This window comes from Symphodus melops (assembly GCF_947650265.1).
Source record: "Symphodus melops genome assembly, chromosome: 14".
Classification (NCBI taxonomy): domain Eukaryota; kingdom Metazoa; phylum Chordata; class Actinopteri; order Labriformes; family Labridae; genus Symphodus; species Symphodus melops.
In genome coordinates, this window is record NC_136704.1 from 2,519,170 (window position 1) to 2,538,683 (window position 19,514).

Genomic DNA, 19,514 nt, shown 5'->3' on the forward strand with positions numbered 1-19,514 from the left:
AGGGAGATGATCCCAGCAACAGGGGCTGGATCCCAAGTCCCTTATTTGCAGTCTCCTCAGTCCTCGGTCCTCGGCCAAACTAGAAGTAGTTCCAGAGCCGCCATGTTGAGGATCGTTCCAAAGCTCTTATAGCGAACGAAGGAGAGAGGAGGCAGATCTGAGGAGCGATGACTGAGGAGACACGAGAGCTGACTTAACGCCCCCTTCTCGTATATCACTCATTGATTGGACGCTGCACGGGATCAGACTTCAATGAAACTTCTCAACATGAGCAGAGTTTAATACTGGAGAAAAGACGGACATTAAAAAGATGCTAAACGGAGCGTCGGACATTTAAACAGATTATCAGCTCTAATGTGTCTGTGAACACCAACACTCACAACCCATAGTCGCATTACTTCAGCTATGTTTAAGCTTACTCCATTTCCTGCATCTATGATGAAATAATGTTGGAGGGTGTTGGCAGAGGCTTTTCCTTCCAAAAAGCTAGTGTCAGGTGTACAAGTGTCAATTCATTGTCACCAGGCTCCTTCCTACTTAGTGCCTTGAAGTTTTCACTCTGCCAGTTGTAGTGCTGTTTTGGGTGGTTGAGTTAAGGTTAGACTTTTTTGATTTTCCGTATTAGATTGATTTGTAGGGTGCTTTTACACACCACACACATATAGTAGCTGTTGACACTGTTGTGGAATATGTCTATCTACTGATTCCTCAGAGGGTCTCTTGCCCCCCCCCCCCCCCCCTCCTTCTCTGGATTCACACTCCCTTTCAACACATTCCAAAGTAAACGACTCTGACGCCAAACTGAACTCCTTGGGGGGTTCGCAGACAGAAAATCACTGTTGGGTCCAGCCAGGATGACAAAGTTCAGGCTGTGTCCCTTTGGAGAACCATGACAAAAGACTCTTTATCCCAGCATGCCTTGCAGGTACTCCCAGAAGGCTTTGCCACATCTAACACATAGGTGTGAAGTTTGGGAGGGATAAAACCGGTCGTGCCCCATTGTTCTGTCTCTTTCATACGTCGTCTGGTGACGTCCGAGGATACAACTCTGCTTCCTGTTTGACAGCACGATTTTCTTTGTTTAAAAGTTTTGGCGCGCAGCTAATCAAAGGCCTTGAAGCACACCGACATCCTGAATTCCGAGCTTAGATCATCCATTTGAACGCATCTCTAAGAAGAGCGTCTTGTGTCTCCCGTATTAAAACGGTATTGAGAGAGATCGTAAGGATTACGTCTCGTTCCGTCCTTTAAAGAAAGGACATCCACTGAGATCACCTCGCTCGACGGAGGACACCACGGCCCTGCTCAACCCCTTGGACGCGCCGCCATCAACATACAACTGCAGGGAGACGGATAAAGACCGCTCCAAGGACCCCTTTCCTTCCTTCATCAGCCGCGGACAAATGGTTACCAGTGAGGCTTAGCTAGGTCTGGGCAGTTAGATATAGAGAGTGTGTTTAATAACTGAGTTATTATTGGGAAACTTTGCTTGGTGTTTGACCACCGTGTCTTAGGTTTTATGAGAGTAAAACCTCTTTTGTTTTCTTTATTTGGACCGCTGCGTCCCGTGTGTTTCTCTGTGAACTCTTGCGTCATAACCAGGTAATAGACTCATTATCAGAAAGACTAGTGTGAGCGCCATCTGATACAAATCCGGCCACTGGCTTCTGGTAGTGAAGTTAACTATGCTCTGAGTTGTGCGTGAGTTCCAGGCTGAGATTGAGCTTTCAAGGTGTGCTCTTTTCTCTCTCTCTTCCCACCTTTTACGCACTCACACACGCACCTTTTGGCAGACGCACACACATAGAGATCTGTGGCTTTCCAGACGCTACAGAAACATAGATCAGGTAGAGACAGAGTTTGACTCCGTCTCTAGACAATAGACCAGGTTAGGAGACCTGTGTTCAGAGTCCGCCATCGCGTGGTCACGCTGCCATTTTGATCTCTCTCTCTCTCTGACTCTCACAGAAACACGCGCACATATACACATACACACACACGCACACACGTGCCATGCTTGTTTGTTTTTGTTTGTTACCTGTAGTTTAGTTTGTAATAGTTGTTTGTTTGATTGAGTTTCATTGATTAAGTTGATTTTTCTTTGTTAAATAAATTCTGTTATAATTTAAAGAGCAGTTGTTTGTGATTACTGTGTATTTTCATTGTGACTTAGGCTGGCTGAAAGGGCTTTGTGTTTGGATTTCACACCTTCAATTAAATACAGATTTTTAATTATTGATGATATTGGTATTTAAGTAAGTAATTTGAGACTGATATTTGTAATATTTTGGTTGTTCCCTGTTTACAGGGTGGTGCTCAGAGGTTTATTAAACTCAGTTTAATAATAATTATTGATTTATATTAATAATTAAGTAAACTTAATTATTACATTTAATTCGACAAATGAAGCTTAGCAAAAGTTCAGTAAGGAAGACTTTAAGTGATCCACAATCAGGTTTCTCAGTCACCCTTTTCACACTGTCCTTTTCGAGCTGTCAGTTTGGGCCGTCCGTGGGTTAATCAGCTGTTCTGTCACCGGACCTCATCTAACCAATGGCGCAGCGTTCCTCCTTCATTTTCGGCCAATCATCGTTCAGCTCTCCTTTTAAATATGATCCTTTTTCTTCCCTAGTTCTTTCAAGCTGGCTTTGTGCGCCCCTCCACCTCCCCATCACCGCCATCTTCAGAAGCAGAGTCGACTCCCATCAATTCTTCTCCAACTCGGTCTCATCAAATCATCAGTCCTCCACCACCAGGGTCTGGACTCCATGGGGGGATCTATCCTAATGACGAGCAGGACTTCATCACTAAATCGCATCTTCCATCCCATAGAGTCCAAGCGCCAAAACATTCTGTCAAATCTCATTCTGTCAATCACTTTTTCACTGTAATAAATTCATTCTTAATATCACTTGTCTCTCCTGATTGAACTAAATTTTACATCATAAAACCCAACATAATGTTGCCGCCGTGGGAGGTCCCTACATCACCTTCAAAGAGTTTCAATTCGCATCTGCTAATCAGAATCGGTGGCATTGTATTTCCTTGCTTTATTAAACCTTCTGGTTTAATGAACAGTTTACAAAGGGGTTTTCAACTTTTGCAGCTTATTTTTGTAAAAACTGATTTGTGCTGAAAAAAATCCAGGCAGGCCCAAACCTTTGACACATCAAGCTGCACACCCTGCAATGGACAGACCATTTCAACATGTTATGATGGATTTCATCAAACTGACCCCAGCGAGGGTAAAAGATACTTCCTAGTCATGGTGGACATGTTCTAAAAATGGGTGGAAGACTTTCCAGCCAAGCATGCAACCGCTGTAGTAGTAGCGAAAGCACTGCTAACAGAGATCACAGGCCCGCATCGTCCATTCAGGCTGAGCCCAATCAAGCCCCGCGGGCAAAGGCCCGGCCACCAGACACTCTCTTACGAGCCCCAACCCCAAGCCTGGCTCCAGGGTGGGGTCCCTGCTGCGCCGTACTGGGCGACGTCTCACTTCTTGCTGGTTTTCTATTCATAGGGGTATATTGAACTGCTTTTAGTCTGACCCATCACAGAGGACCTGTTTGCCTTTGGAGACCCTTCTGGGGGCATAAAGTCCCCGACAACATAGCTCCTGGAATCATTTGGGTACTTAAACCCCCCCACCACGATAAGGTAGCAGTTCAAGGGAGAGCAATATGTAGAAATGTAGAAATAAGTATAGATGTGTAATATATAGAGAAATATGATGTTGGATATAAAAAAAATTACAAACCTGTTCCGATCACTCTCAAATCAGCTCAACTTGGTATGGAATCAGTATGGAAGTGATTAGTGATCACAATTCAAATGATAACAATAAGTTTAAAATTCAAATGTATTCACAGAAATGCATTTTAATTTTCAGAATATCAGTGTATTATTTGATTCTAAAATAAAATTATGATTAATTTATCTAATTTCAATTTTATTTTTCAACTTCAAAAATGCACATTCTTTGACTAAATTAAAATTAAGGAAAAAAATGGCATATGCTTTTCATCTTCAATAAATGCCCTGCTAAATTTGTATCATAATTTATATGAAAATGCAAATTTTATAATGAAAATGCATGAACAGAAATACGTTTTAACTTTTAGAATGTAGGGGCATTATTTGACCTATATTTAAAATGAATATCTAGTTTGCATCATACTTTTGCTCTCTATGCATGCACATTGTATGAAATAATCCAAATGAAGACGAAAATGTCTTTGGATTTTCCTTTTCAAACTTGCTGTGCTAAAAACTGATCATAATTCAAACCAACTCGAAAAGGAATTGACAAAGTGGACGGCGCAGGAAAGTGACATCAGACGTCAGCTCACAGGCTGACTGCGCATCCAGTACAATAGGTGGCGCTGTGGTGTGCATCTTTCACGCTGGTGCAACTGCAAGTTGTTAGCCACTAAATCCATAGAACGAGAAGACCGGTCAGTTTGAGACACGTTACTATGGTTTGATACTAACATGGCGAAAACCGTTGTGGAGCTGCTGCGGGAGGCAGCTGCTGCTTTAGAACAGCAGCAAAGACAGTCACCACCACCCACAATCCACACTTATGATGCTCCAAATGCTGCACCCAGCAGGCCAACCCACTGAGTGGCGTTTTTTGTAGCACACTATTTTATGATGTGTTCTCCTAAACCTACCAGGTGTGAGCACACAGATGGTTGATGGACTCGTTCTCTGATTCTTGTGATTTTGAAGTATGACCTTTTTAATGTATTTTATATGGAGATATTGTATTTTTTATGTCTGTACTATTGGCTGCATTCAGCTCCTCCTTTCTGAAAAGCGCTCTCAGTTTCCCCATTTTGAGAAATGTTGACTTCTTAGAGCAGAATGATAGAACATGTCAGCATGGGTTTTCTGCACTGCCCTGGTGATTTCTATCACTTGTGCCTTTCACTCCCTCCTTTTGCAAAAGAACATTTATTCTCTGTAATAAAATACACAAAGACGAATAATTAACTTGAGACCTTTTTTTTCAACAAACAGAAATATCAATGACATTTGAGTTCCTTGCTCCAACTTTTTGAATGCAAGTAAGCAGGTCTCTGATAAGATTCTCAGCATGTTTATGAAGAGGGGCAGGTATTACTCTCCATGAAGTAAAAACAATCTTTTGTTGTCACGTGATTTCAGAGAAACGGCGAGGTTCAGTGAAACAAAGAATGAGAGGGAGGAGAGTTGACTTTAAAAGGTAATGTTTTTGCTTTGATGAAATAAACATTTCTGTGGTCTGTTTCTGTGACATCATGTGACCTCAGGTGCCCTCCCACTGCTGATATAAACTCTGCTCTCTCTCCTCGACATCAGACCGCTGACTCTGAGAGCTGAACAACAGGTTAGAACACTTTAAAACACAGATTTACAAACAAAGAGAAGCGATAACAGCAGATTGAAATACACGGGAACAAAGACAAACTGACGGTAAGACTGATATGAAGCAACATTCAGTGTAATTGTTTAATAAATGTTTGCATAAAGGGGGAGGAGCTGAGCGAGTTTGTTCACTCGTTGAGAGCTGATAATATCAAGATGGCAGCTGACAGGATGCCGAGGTCACTTGCTTGTTTTTTTTTCATTACAGAGAACCAATCAGCTGCCCCCTCTTCCAGCTCATCTGAAGACGTAACCATGGCAACGTGAGTAATATATTTCATTAACACAGATGAGTTGTTTCAGTTTTTATATTGGATTGTTGGAATACAAATCCTGCTTTGTCACATTTGACCGCGTGTTGGTCATGACTGATCTGAAGGCTCTTTTCTGTACGGTTTCTGAACTTGTTCTCGCGTCTGGCTCGGTGTGGTTAAAGTTCCTGTTTTCACTTCAGCTGTGGATTATCTATCTGTGTCTGTGGTGTTGTCTTTGTGTACCGTCGAGTCGATTAGTGGATTGTGTTGTGTTGCCTGCTGCAGATCAGATTAATTTGGAGATAATAATAAAGTTGGAAATTAATTCTGTTTTACCACATTTTTCTATCCTTCTTTTTATCTGTGCATATGAACACCACTATTGCAAGAGCTCGCTTTCTGTTGGCACACAGATGGATGGATGGATGGATGGATGGATGGATGGAGAGACAGACAGACAGACAGACAGACAGACAGACAGACAGACAGACAGACAGACAGACAGACAGACAGACAGACAGACAGACAGACAGACAGACAGACAGACAGACAGACAGATAGATAGGTATATAGATAGATAGTTATAAGAGTAAACATAATTACAAGTTAAACCTGTGCAGTTAGCATTAGCATTGGACTTAAACGTATATAGCATAAATTGCATAACCTGTGAAGGAGAGAAAAACATGTGTGCTTGTTAAAAGAGACCTGTAAACAGTTAAAGAGCCTTAGAAACAAAGTGCTGACCTTCTAGAAACATTTTTTGTTTGTGCATGTACAGAGGTGTTTGAGGTAGTGCCAGAGGTGTGAGTACAGTCATTAAACAGTCAATGCAGGGATGCAGACTGGGCTATTAAAGTGCTCAGCAACATAAAGGAGCAGTGATTAGCATTAAGTGTCCAAAACAATAAGGTGAAACCAGGAGTGCTTAGGGTGATTGTCATTAAAGTACCCAACTATTGAGGAGCAGATTAGCATTAAGTGTCAAAGACAATAGAGTGAAACTTGACCTAATTAGGGTGATCATGTCAACCCTTACAGATGTAGCATAACACAACAGTAGGATGAAACCAGACATGATTAGGGTGATTATCATTAAAGTGAGCAGTGCTCAGTAAGGTGACTATCAATATGCATTAAAGTGTCCAACTGGGGGCTGACTCTGAGGTCAGCAGTGCAGATGAGGAGTCCAGGATTCACTGTGTGCTTCTTCCCTGCTGTGACAATGAAGTGTTGTACAGTCTTATGGCCTATAGGGGGACAGAGGAGTTCTTGAGTCTGTCCGTGGAGCATGACTGTGACAGCAGTCTGTCACTGAACATGCTCCTCTGTCCGGTGAAGGTGCTGTGCAGAGGGTGGTGTGTGTTGTCCATGATGGAGAGCATTTCGTCCAGAGACCTCCTCTCTACCACTGTCACCAGTGAGTCCAGCTCTGTGCCCACCACAGAGCCGGCCCTCCTAACTAGTCTGTCCAGGTGTGCTGCGTCCCTCTTCTTGCAGCCTCCTCCCCAGCACACCACGGCGTAGAAGAGGACGCTGGACACCACAGACTGGTAGAACATCTGCAGCAGCTTTTTGCAGATATTGAAGGACCCCAGCCTTCTCAGGAAGTACAGACGGCTCTGTCCCTTCCTGCAGGTAGTGTCCATGTTAGGCGACCAGTCCAGCTTGTCATCCAGTTGCAGCCCCAGATACCCGTAGGTCCTGACCACCTCCACGTCGACCCCCCCGATGGAAACAGGTTCTAGATGTGGTTTGTTCCTTCGGAAGTCCACCACCATCTCTTTGGTCTTGGAGTTGTTTAGCTGCAGATGGTTGGCACTGCACCACGTCACAAAGTCCTCGATCAGGCTCCTGTACTCCTGTCCATCCCTGGAACAACGAACTATCGCTGTGTTGTCCGAGTATTTCTGCATGTGGCAGAGCTCAGAGTTATACTGGAAGTCAGAGGTATACAGGGTGAACAGGACAGGGGAGAGCACGGTCCCCTGTGGTGCTCCGGTGCTGCTGACCAGATGTGCAGTCCTTCAGTCTGACGTACTGTGGTCTCTCTGTGAGATAGTCAGTGATCCACCTCACCAGGTGCAAGTCCACCCTCATCTCGGTCAGCTTGTCTCTCATTAGGAGGGGATGGATGGTGTCAAAAGCGCATCATAGTGAAGAAGAGCTATCAAACCAGACACAAAACCCCCATAAAAAGTAATTAAAGTGTCAAGGTTCCACCAATCAGGTCTCGATATTGTTGATGATGATGATGATGATGATGATAGTAATGATGAGGATTTTGTTAAAATCACAAGAACTTTTAAGATGGTTTCTATACTGGTTAGAACTCTTAAGAACAGCTGTTGTGCTTTGCTGTGGTCACTTCCTGTCAGTACTTGTGTGTCCACTCGGATTTAAAGCTGATTGTTTGCACATACTGACATGGCTTGCTCTTTTTTCGATCCTTGCTCGTGTTGTACTTCGTCTCTGATGTATGTAGCTTTGGATTAAAGCGTCTGCTAAGTGAATTGTAGGAATAAAGGAGAGAGAAGTCTGAACTGATAAGGTCACTGAAAAATATAAAAAGAATCTCTTCATGCAGGGTACAAATAAGTTTTGGACATAAATAAATACAAGTGTGCAAATATGGTTTCAGCTCGCTCAGTTCAATTGTAGTAGCAGTAAAAAAAGCTGTTTTATTTACAGCTTTGATCTGCAGCGTGGGACTTAACACCTCCGTCCAGACAGGAGAAGCTAAACGCCACTGTGCACAGGGCGGGAATCAGCATTAAAAGTCCATGTGGTGTGAATGTGCATGAACTACTTTTATTAAAAGATCCCATTTGAATCTTTTTGTCCATGTTTTCTGGTTTTTGATCGGATGTCTTCACCTCTCAACAGAAACACAACAACCAGGTATGACAACATCACCTGCAAACACCTGATCCGTCCAGGATCTCCTGATGTCTACCAGCTGACACCAAAGAAAGAGAACATTGGGACCATAACAAGAATGACTCTTGGTGAAAGAGATCCAACTAAAGTACACAAAACCATCCTGCTTGTGGGAGAAACAGGATCAGGAAAATCTACTCTGATCAACGTTCTGGTCAACTACGCCATGGGAGTGACGTGGGATGACGATGTCTGGTTTGAGATCGTAGAGAAGGAAAAGAAGAAAGGTCAGTTTGACAGTCAGACATCAGATGTGATCGTGTACGATGTCTTTGGTTTTGAAGATAAAACTCTGTCCTACTCTCTGACCATCATTGATACTCCTGGTTACGGTGACACAAAAGGGATTGAATATGATGACGACATCACAAAAAGAATAGTTGACTTGTTCGGCTCAGGGGACGGAGTTTATGAGATGAATGTCGTGGGTCTGGTGCTGAAAACGAGCGAGAATCGCCTGAGTGATCGTTTCAGGTACGTCCTTGATTCAGTGACGTCTCTGTTTGGAAAAAACATGGAGAACAACATTGTCTGTCTCATCACACAGTCACATGGAATAACACCTGAAAATGTTCTTGAAGCTCTTGAGGAAACAAACATCAAGTGTGCCAAAGATGAAGAGAATCAGCCTGTTCACTTCCTGTTTAATAACCTTCAAAATAAAGAAAGGACGAACACGAAGAACACAAAACACCTTAAACATGCATATGATGTATCAATGGAAGGAATGTCAGAGTTTGGAAAGTTTCTGTTAAAAACGCCTCCACAACAGCTGGGGACAACTGTGGCCGTTCTGAACGAACGCATCAGACTGAAAGCCTCGATCCAAAACCTGCAAGAGCGAGTTGAGCTGATTGAATTAAAACAGAGAGAAGTCCAACAGACTCAGGAAGCCCTGAAGACACATGAACAAGAGATGAAGAGCAACAAGAACTTCACTGCAGAAGTTGATGAGCCTTACAAAGTTAAAGAAGATATCAGCAGGGGTGGAATGAGGCTGTTGTTCTATAGCGGAGCTGTGTGCTGTACAGTCTGTAAGGAGAACTGTCACTACCCTGGATGCTCGATGGCCTGGTATCCCGAACACTGTGAGGTGATGAGTAAGGGTCGCTGCACTGTCTGTACAGGGAAATGCCCTGTGTCTGATCATGTGAAGGAAAAGTGGAGATATGTTCAGAAGACAAGTAAACGTCAGATAACTCTTCAAGACGTGAAAGAGAAGTATGATCAAAGTAAAGCAGACTGTGAAGAGAAAACAAGCCTTCTGGAAACACTTCAGAAGACAATGGACAAACTTAAAGAGGACAAAGCTCAATGGTTGGAAGAGTCCTACGAGCATGTTCTCAGACTGGAGCAGATCGCTCTGAATGTTGATTCTCTGTCCACTCTTGTCCACTTGGCCTTCCTGATTGAAAAGATGAAGGAGAACGGAGACACAGAGAAGGTCAAGAAACTGGAGGAGATGAAGAGTCGAGTGAAGGGATCCACAACAGCGCTGCGGTACAAGTTCGGTAAACTGGCTGTAGCTGCTGGCAAAATGTTTCAGTAAGTGAAGAAGATCATTTTGAGAAACTCTGATTTGAACATCGTTTTCTTGTTGATAGAAACTTTAAATCCTCAGAAAGATTTAATCATAATATTAATGTTAGACATGAAATTAAATGTAATCACATTGTAAATCTAAAATTCCTTCCCCAGAAATATTTGCCCACATCAGGAATGAAAGCTTGGGACAGGGATATATCCAGAATGGGACAAGAATTAGACTGGGATGCAGTTTGGGTAAATGTTACTGGTGCTTCTAAAAACCTAAATCATCAGTATATTCATTTGAAATGATGTCTGAGAGCATATCTCACACTGAGAATCAGACATTGAATGTGATTGGTACCTGACCTGTATTGTTCATTCTGCTCCCAGAGAACAGTTGACTCTTTTAAACATGTTGTGTCCGGGCGTGTTACTCTCCAAAAACCAATCAGAGTAAAACTAATTATAACACGATGTAAAGAAACATAACTGGAACAAGACAGATCCTCACCAGGTACAGGCTCAGTGACCACAAACTAGCAAACAGGAAGAGACAAGAAACCATGACAACCAAAAGAAAACAGACCATGTGGTCAGGTGAGGTGGAGACAGAGATGCACGTTCTCCTACATTGTAAATGAACTGATGAAAGGAGGAACTTTTATTTGATCAACTTGAACTCTGTTATCACAGACTACAAAGAGCTGAACACACACACACACACACACACACACACACACACACACACACACACACGCACGCACACACACACATGCAAACACACTTGTGTTAATCTTATACATATGCTTTAAAACAAAACATTATTATTATTATTACTCCTGTTAAAATATTGTTATTATTAGTTATTATTGTTACTTTTGATTTGTTATTATTATTCATGGTTATTATTATTGCATTATTTGTTCTTTCATGCTTTGGTAATATATTTACATATTCAAGCCAATAAAGAGCTTTGAATTAAGAGAGAGCAGAACTTTTAAGGCAGGTACACAGGGCTTCCAGGTAAAGTCTGTGGTTCTGGTCGGTAGTGCTCGGAGCTTGTTGAAGGTTTTGTTGTCAGATTTAACATGTTGAACTGGTGTTGACCAGTTGGAGACATACAGTCAGTCAACAAGGCATGAAGAGGGCGTTTACAGAAGTCTCTTCTCATGTTACGCCTGTACCAGGTTTCCATCAAGTCATGGTCGTTACGAATGCGTTCAGAACATAATGATGAAAGAGTGTAAACGTCCCATTTGTGTTTCCTCAGCTTCAAGTTTTCTGCTTTATGTGAAAAATATCAGACTGCTGCCACCTGCTGGTAAGGAGTGGTATTGCTTGTTTGCAGTAGGCTGAGATCAGTTTGAATGACCGCGGCGGCGGCGGACAGAACACAACACAGCAGTCGTTTGCGATGCAGCTCGTTGTCGTCAGTTTGAAGGTTAGCAGCTTTTAGAAAGTAAAATATCTTTTGACGGTGAATCAAACTTTCACTTTTAAAATCAAGTTTTCTGTGTTTAGATTTTTGGAGAAGTTTCTAAATGTGTGTTTGAAATCAAATATTTAGCCGACACAAACGTTGTGATTCATGTTGATGATATTTTCAGTGATCTATGTTTTATATGTAATCTAATCTACATTTATTGAATCTGTAATAATGAGTTTTTAGGAATCAGTTTGCTCATCATGTCTTCATCTCATCTGCAACTTTCTGCTTTTATTCTTCAATTAAAGATGTTTTTAGCAATCAGACGGCTTCATTTTATTCTGACCACAAAGTCAAAGACTCAAAGAGTAAACCAACACGATCATTTTAACTGTTCCTGAATTTTTTTCATAATAGATAGACTGTGTAAAGCTCTGCTGATAAGAATTTAATGTTTTAACAGCTTCATTTTAAAAAATTATCCGAACTCATTCACAGTCAAACCTGAGCTTCAGATTTTGCCCAGCTTCGACTTACAGTCAAAAGGTCTGTTGTTGGTTTTAAGCTATTTCTCTTCTAGACTTAGGACTTGTTCCATCATCATTAAGACTGCATTAAAGTGATCTTAGCCCACAGTAACCACAATCTACACATCTGTCAGACCACCACAACAACCACAATCTACACATCTGTCAGACCACCACAGCAACCACAATCTACACATCTGTCAGACCACCACAGCAGACACATTCTAGTCATCTGTCTAACCAAAAAGTGAGAGAGGGTGGAGAGTTGACTCTTAAAAGGTAATCTGTTTTTTCTATCAAAAATCAAACATTCCTGCAGTCTGTTTCTATAAAATCATGTGACCACAGGCGCCCTCCCACTGCTGATATAAATTGTGCTCGCTCTCCTCGACATCAGGCATCTGCCTGACTCTGAGAGCTGAGCGACAGGTTAGAACACTTTAAAACACAGACTTACAAACAAAGAGAAGAGATAACAGCAGATTGAAATACACGGGAACAAAGACAAACTGACGGTAAGACTGATGTGAAGCGACATTCAGTGAATTTGTTAAATAAATGTTTGCATGAAGGGGGAGGAGCTGAGCGACTTTGTTCATTCGTTAAGAGCTGATATTATCAAGATGGCAGCTGACAGGGCGCCATGGTCACTTGCTTGTTTTTTTAATATTCAGAGCAGCTGCCGCCTCCTCCAGCTCCTCTGAAAACATAACCATGGTTAAAGTTCCTGTTTTCACTTCAGCTGTGGATTATCTGTCCGTCTGTATCTCTGGTGTTATCTTTGTGTACCGGTGAGTTGACCAGTGGATTGTGTCGTGTTGCCTCGACCTCGATCTGGTTGATGCACACTGATGTTGTGATGGACGCTTCGTGCCGACTTGCAGCCTGTGATGCACAACGTAGCTCATCGCTCTGTGTACATGTTTGTCATTCCAACATTATTATTTGATTAAGTTCAAAATCCTTCTCTTTAAACAAAGTCCTTGACCCCCTCTTACCTCACTGATATCCTTCACCATCACACTCCTTCTCCGAGCCTCAGACGCTTAGGGGAAGGAGCCGACCCCTATCTTCAGACGCCAACATCTTTTAGCCGCGTTACAGAACTGAACACTGAACCTGCTGGGTCAGAGTCTTCTCCACAGCTCCCTCCCTCCCTCAGGAACTCTCCACACATTCAACACTGACCGGCCCAACTACATTTCAATCATTCAAGACTCACCTGTTCAATGAGATCTTGATATGAGGTTTTTGTGTTTTTGTTATCTGATCTGTGTGGGAAGTGTTACAGTTCCACCGATCAGTTCCTTGGTATCATACTGATGAAGATGATGGTGATGACAACGATGGTTTTGTTTGACAACAACTTTTAAGATGGTTTCTATGCTGGTTAGAACTCTTAAAAACAGCTGTTGTGTTTTACCTCTGGTCACTTCCTGTCAGTACTTGTGTGTCCAGTCGGACTTAAAGCTGGTTGTTTGCACATACTGACATGGTTTGCTCTTCTCTAGATCTTTGCTTGTGTTGTACTTTGTCTCTGATGTTCGTAGCTTTGGATTAAAGCGTCTGCGAAGTGAATTGTAGGAATAAAGGAGAGAGAAGTCTGAACTGATAAGATCAATGAAAAATACAAATAAAGAATCTCTTCATGCAGGGTACAAATAAGTTTTGGACATAAATAAATACAAGTGTGCAAATATGGCTACAGCTTGTTCAGTTCAGCGGATCAGCATTAAAAAAGCTGTTTTGCTTACAGCTTTGTTCTCCATTGTGGGACTTAACACCTCCGTCCAGACAGGAGAAGCTGAACACCACTGTGCACAGAGCGGGAATCAGCATTAACAATACAATGAACGGGGTCTTTGAGTCTCAGAAAATCACTTTACCGTTCAATCTGTAGCCTCCATAAGGGGAACTGAAAGGTGATTAGGTCTTCTTCTTATATTCAATGTTGAGATGGAGTCACATTCAGATGTATTGTTGTGAAAGGTTACCATGTGGTGTGAAAATGCATGAACTGCTTTTATTAAAAGATCCCATTTGAATCTTTTTGTCCATGTTTTCTGGTTTTTGATCGGATGTCTTCACCTCTCAACAGAAACACAACAACCAGGTATGACAACATCACCTGCAAACACCTGGTCCGTCCAGGATCTCCTAATGTCTACCAGCTGACACCAAAGAAAGAGAAGATTGGGACCATAACAAGAATGACTCTTGGTGAAAGAGATCCAACTAAAGAACACAAAACCATCCTGCTTGTGGGAGAAACAGGAACAGGAAAATCTACTCTGATCAACGCTCTGGTCAACTACGCCATGGGAGTGACGTGGGACGACAATATCTGGTTTGAGATCGTAGAGAAGGAGGAGGAGAGAGATCAGACTGAAAGTCAGACATCAGATGTGATCGTGTACGATCTCTTTGGTTTTGAAGATAAAACTCTGTCCTGCTCTCTGACCATCATTGATACTCCTGGATACGGAAACACCAGAGGGATTGAATATGATGACGACATCACAAATAGATTATCTGACTTGTTCCGCTCAGAGGACGGAGTTTATGAGATAAATGTCGTGGGTCTGGTGATGAAAACGAGTGAGAATCACCTGAGTGATCGTTTCAGGTACGTCCTTGATTCAGTGACGTCTCTGTTTGGAAAAAACATGGAGAACAACATTGTCTGTCTCATCACTCACTCAAATGGAAATACACCTGAAAATTTTCTTAAAGCCCTCGAAGAAGCAAACATCAAGTGTGCCAAAGATGCAGAGAAGCAGCCTGTTCACTTCCTGTTTGATAACATTCATAATAAAGAAAGGACGAACACAAAGAACAAAAGAGCACTTAAACATGCATATGATGTATCAATGAAAGGAATGTCAGAGTTTGGAAAGTTTCTGTTAAAAACGCCTCCACAGCAGCTGAGGACAACTGTGGCCGTTCTGATCGAACGCATCAGACTGAACGCCTCGATCCAAAACCTGCAAGAGAGAGTTGAGCTGATTGAATCACAACAGAGAGAAATCCAACAGACTCAGGAAGCCCTGAAGACACATGAACAAGAGATGAAGAGCAACAAGAACTTCACTGTAGAAGTTGATGAGGTCTACAAAGACAAAGAACCAATCAGTGGTGGAATGAGGCTGTTGTTCTATAGCGGAGCTGTGTGCTGTACAGTCTGTGAGGAGAACTGTCACTACCCTGGATGCTCGATGGTCTGGTATCCCGAACACTGTGAGGTGATGAGTAAGGGTCGCTGCACTGTCTGTACAGGGAAATGCCCTGTGTCTGATCATGTGAAGGAAAAGTGGAGATATGTTCAGAAGACAAGGAAACGTCAGATAACTCTTCAAGACGTGAAAGAGAAGTATGACCAAAGAAAAGCAGACCGTGAAGAGAAAACAAGTCTTCTGGAAACACTTCAGAAGACAATGGACAAACATAAAGAGGACAAAGATCGATGGTTGGAAGAGTCCTACGAGCATGTTCTCAGACTGGAGCAGATCGCTCTGAATGCTGATTCTCTGTCCACTCTTGTCCACTTGGACTTCCTTGAAAAGATGAAGGAGAACGGAGACGCAGAGAAAGTCAAGAAACTGGAGGAGATGAAGAGTCGAGTGAAGGGATCCACAGCAGCACTGCGGTACAAGTTCGGTACACTGGCTGTAGCTGCTGACAGAGTTGTTAAATGAATGTTTGAGTAGATGAACAAGATAATTTTAAGAAGCTCTGATTGAAATATGGCGTTCTTGTTGATACAAACTTTAAATCCTCACAAAGATTAAATCATAATATTAATGTCATTTGGATAATGTCAAATTTAGAATTTGGGTAAGGGTTAGGGTTAGTTAATTTGTGATTCCTTCCTCAGAAATATAAGCACACATCAAGACGTAAGTTTGGGACAGGGAGCTGACCATTAGACTCACCAGTTAACACTAACGAGCATGTGTTTGAACTGCGGGAGGAAGCTGGAGTACCCGGAGAGAACAATGGCCCATTGGGGATCCCAACCAGGAACTTTCTCGCTGTGAGGCAACAGCAATACAACTGTGCAGCCCCAAGCCAGTCATCTCTGTTAAAAGTTGTGTAGCTGTAATGGTTTCATCTTGCCACTAGATGGAGACAGTGAGTCAAAACCTTGCTGCTCAGTGATAACTATTTGCAGTTCATTTATTCGTCTTTAGAACATGAAAACAAAAGTTTTTGAACACAGAGTGATGAATAAGTACGAAATGCACACAAAAAAAGCTGATTAATGGCTTTCTAAATGTGTGTTTGAAATCAAATAATTAGCCGACACAAACGTTCTGATTCATGTTGATGTTATTTTCATTGATCTATGTTTTATATGTAATCTAATCTACATTTATTGAATCTGTAATAATGAGTTTTTAGGAATCCGTTTGCTCAGCTTGTCTTCATCTCATCTGCAACTTTCTGTTTTTATTCTTCAATTAAAGATGTTTTTATCAATCCGACAGCTTCATTTTATTCTGACCACAAAGTCAAAGATTCAAAGAGTAAACTAACACGACCATTGTAACTGTTTTTGAAAATTTTGACAATTAGACTGTATAAAGCTCTGCTGATAAGGATTCAATGGTTCAACAGCTTCAGTTAAAGAAATTATCAAAACTCATTGACAGTCAAACCTGAGCTTCAGATTTTGCAGTCAATGATGTCATCATCATTAAGACATTAATGTGATCTTTGCCCAATGTGTGACGGTCAGACCACCACAACAACCACAATCTACACATCTGTCAGACCACCACATCAGATACAATCTATGAGGATGGAGAGTAGTCAGAGGAGAGGAGGAGGTCATGTGTGACTATAAGGAGGGCTGTTTCAGTGCTATGCTGGATACATGATCTTTGATTACTATAAAATGACATGTAATTTAGGGGCTAGTTGTGGGATTATTTTTCTCATTTCTTCTTTTTTCATTCAAGATTTTGAGATTATATGGTTTTATTTATTTAGTTTGTTTGGTCGATGAATAAAATAAAGTCATATTAAAACAAGTCTAAGTATATTCTTTCTATCCTTGTGGTATTTTTACATCTCTAAAAGATAAGATAAGATAATCCTTTATTCATCTCGCAAAAGGAGAAATTTACAGGTACAGCAGAAAAGCAAGATAGCAGAAGAAAATCACACTGTGCAAAATTAATTCGATAAAAATGTAAAAAAAAAAAAAAAAGCATAAAAAATAGTTAAAAAGAGCCAGTAACTTAAAGCTGTATGTCTGAATGAAAAAACCCAGTCCAGGCATGCGCATTTTCAATGAAATAGTTTTTCATCATTTTTGGAAATTTTTTGGAATTATTCCTTTTTCCACCATTGACTCTTAAACGTTTTAGTTATCTGAACTAACTGAATTGGCCATTTCAGTTAACAGGAAGTTAACTATCGTTCATCAAGAGAAATATTTGTTTTGGATAAATCTCTGAGCTCTCCGGGAAGCCGTTGGACGCTCAAGACGCGACCCAACTGCACCAGTAGACCCGACTCGAATTGTCACAGCAGTTCTGGACCGTGGAAGCTGAGGACGGATCTTCAGAACACGTCCTCTAATCTTCGGTACCCCCAGGGTGGATTCGTTGAGTCTACAACAAAGTAAGACGCATTTAACAGCTGGTGTCATATATATGCAAGAGGTCTGTCATATCGTGTCCTTTTCAACTCCCCAGAGTTCAGGTTATACTCTTCTTTAATCTAGAAGAAAACTTTTTCACCGTTCATCCATCCTTTTTGTCCCGAACTAAATTAACACGTTTATCAGATGAACGTTAGACCACAATACCATACTCAAGTCGGCATAATAACATTTATCATTTCTGGTGTTCACCTACATCAAATATATCAGTCACTGTATTTTGGTTCCACGTTCATAACGCAATTTCATTCATGCCATTATTCTGATATTGTTCACTTTTTCTTTCATTAAATTCTGCACATAAAACTCAGAAGCTTGTTCGTGTGATTTCCGGTTGCTGATTGATCCGGAATTCATAATTTCAGATATGAGGTTGATGGAATTCATAATTAATAACTTCATCAAAATTTCATAATTAATAACTTATTAATTCCCATAATTATTAACATAGTTGTTCTTGGTCAGCCAGGTGGTGCCCTGTTTTTATTACGATGTGTGTTAATAATAACACTAATAATTTCACAACATGGGCAATAACAGTGAGATCTGGGGGTGATTGAGATGAACGGCCTCTCTGATCTGAACCAGATAACAAACACCATGTTCGAGCACAGGGATGTCCATACTGTAAGTGCACGTGGCACCAGGACACTCTCGGCCGGAGGGCGATGATAGACTTTGTGGTCGTGTCATCTGACCTTCGGCCGTGTGTCTCGGACACTCGGGTGAAGAGAGGGGCTGAGCTGTCAACTGATCACCACCTGGTGGTGAGTTGGATGCGCTGGCAGGGGAGGAAGCCGGTCAGACTCGGCAGGCCCAAACGTGTAGTGAGGGTCTGCTGGGAACGTCTGGCTGAACCCTCTGTTAGCGAGGTCTTCAACTCCCTATATGTCTATACTATCTATATTATATATTACATTAGACTCTTATATTCTTATAACTATATATCTATACTCTAGTCAAAACTGCACTATATAAATTATACTTATAACTTATTACTTATAACGGTCAATACTGTTTACATAACCTTCTGATCACAAATGCCACTTTAAATTCATCACTGGTCACTTTAACATGCCATTTACTGCACAGTATACTATCTCTTTTATTGTCCTGCTGAGTCCACCACACTATAGTCCTCTGTATATACCCCCCTTTCTACCTGGACTGTATTCATGTTTATGTTATTATTTTATTTTATTTTTGACTCTTTGTTTTGATTCTGCACTGCTGCTGCTGTAACGCCTGAATTTCCCCATTGGGGATCAATAAAGTTATATCCTATCCTAATATCCCCGATTTGAGATCGGAGCGGTCCCGACAAGAGCAGTCTTAACACACCGCACACAGCAGGGTGATCTTCTAAGATTATTTTATGATGATCAGGGCGTCCTTAAGATTATCGGAAGGGGAGAATTGGGGCCAAAATCGACGTAATTATCCTGCCGTGTGAACCAGGCTTTACCCAGATAAATGTTCAAAAACACTGAGGTGGATTTGTCCCCTTTAATATCTGATGATGCAGTGAGGTCATGCTATGAACTAATTCAGTAGATATCTCACTGCCATGTTGCCTGTATCTATATTCTTGATTATTAATAATAATTCATTTCCATACACGGAAACAGTCTGGGTCATTCTGCGCTCTGATTGGATGAAACTTCATGACATTCTAGAACAGACGTGCAGGTGAGAATGCTCGGTTGCTAGGCAGCGTCTCCTGGTGCATCCTTTGAATCAAAACAACATTTGGACTC

The 19,514-nt window shown here is 41.6% G+C and overlaps 1 protein-coding gene across 1 annotated transcript; it reads left to right on the plus strand.

The window, feature by feature from the left end:
* Positions 1 to 8,532: 8,532 nt before the first annotated feature.
* LOC306835126 (uncharacterized protein) lies at positions 8,533 to 11,461 on the plus strand (the record flags this gene model as incomplete). Its single annotated transcript, XM_079361554.1, has 2 exons — positions 8,533 to 9,680; positions 11,407 to 11,461. The coding sequence occupies 2 exons, from the start codon at positions 8,533 to 8,535 to the stop codon at positions 11,459 to 11,461; spliced, it is 1,203 nt and encodes a 400-aa protein (XP_079217680.1).
* Positions 11,462 to 19,514: the final 8,053 nt, after the last annotated feature.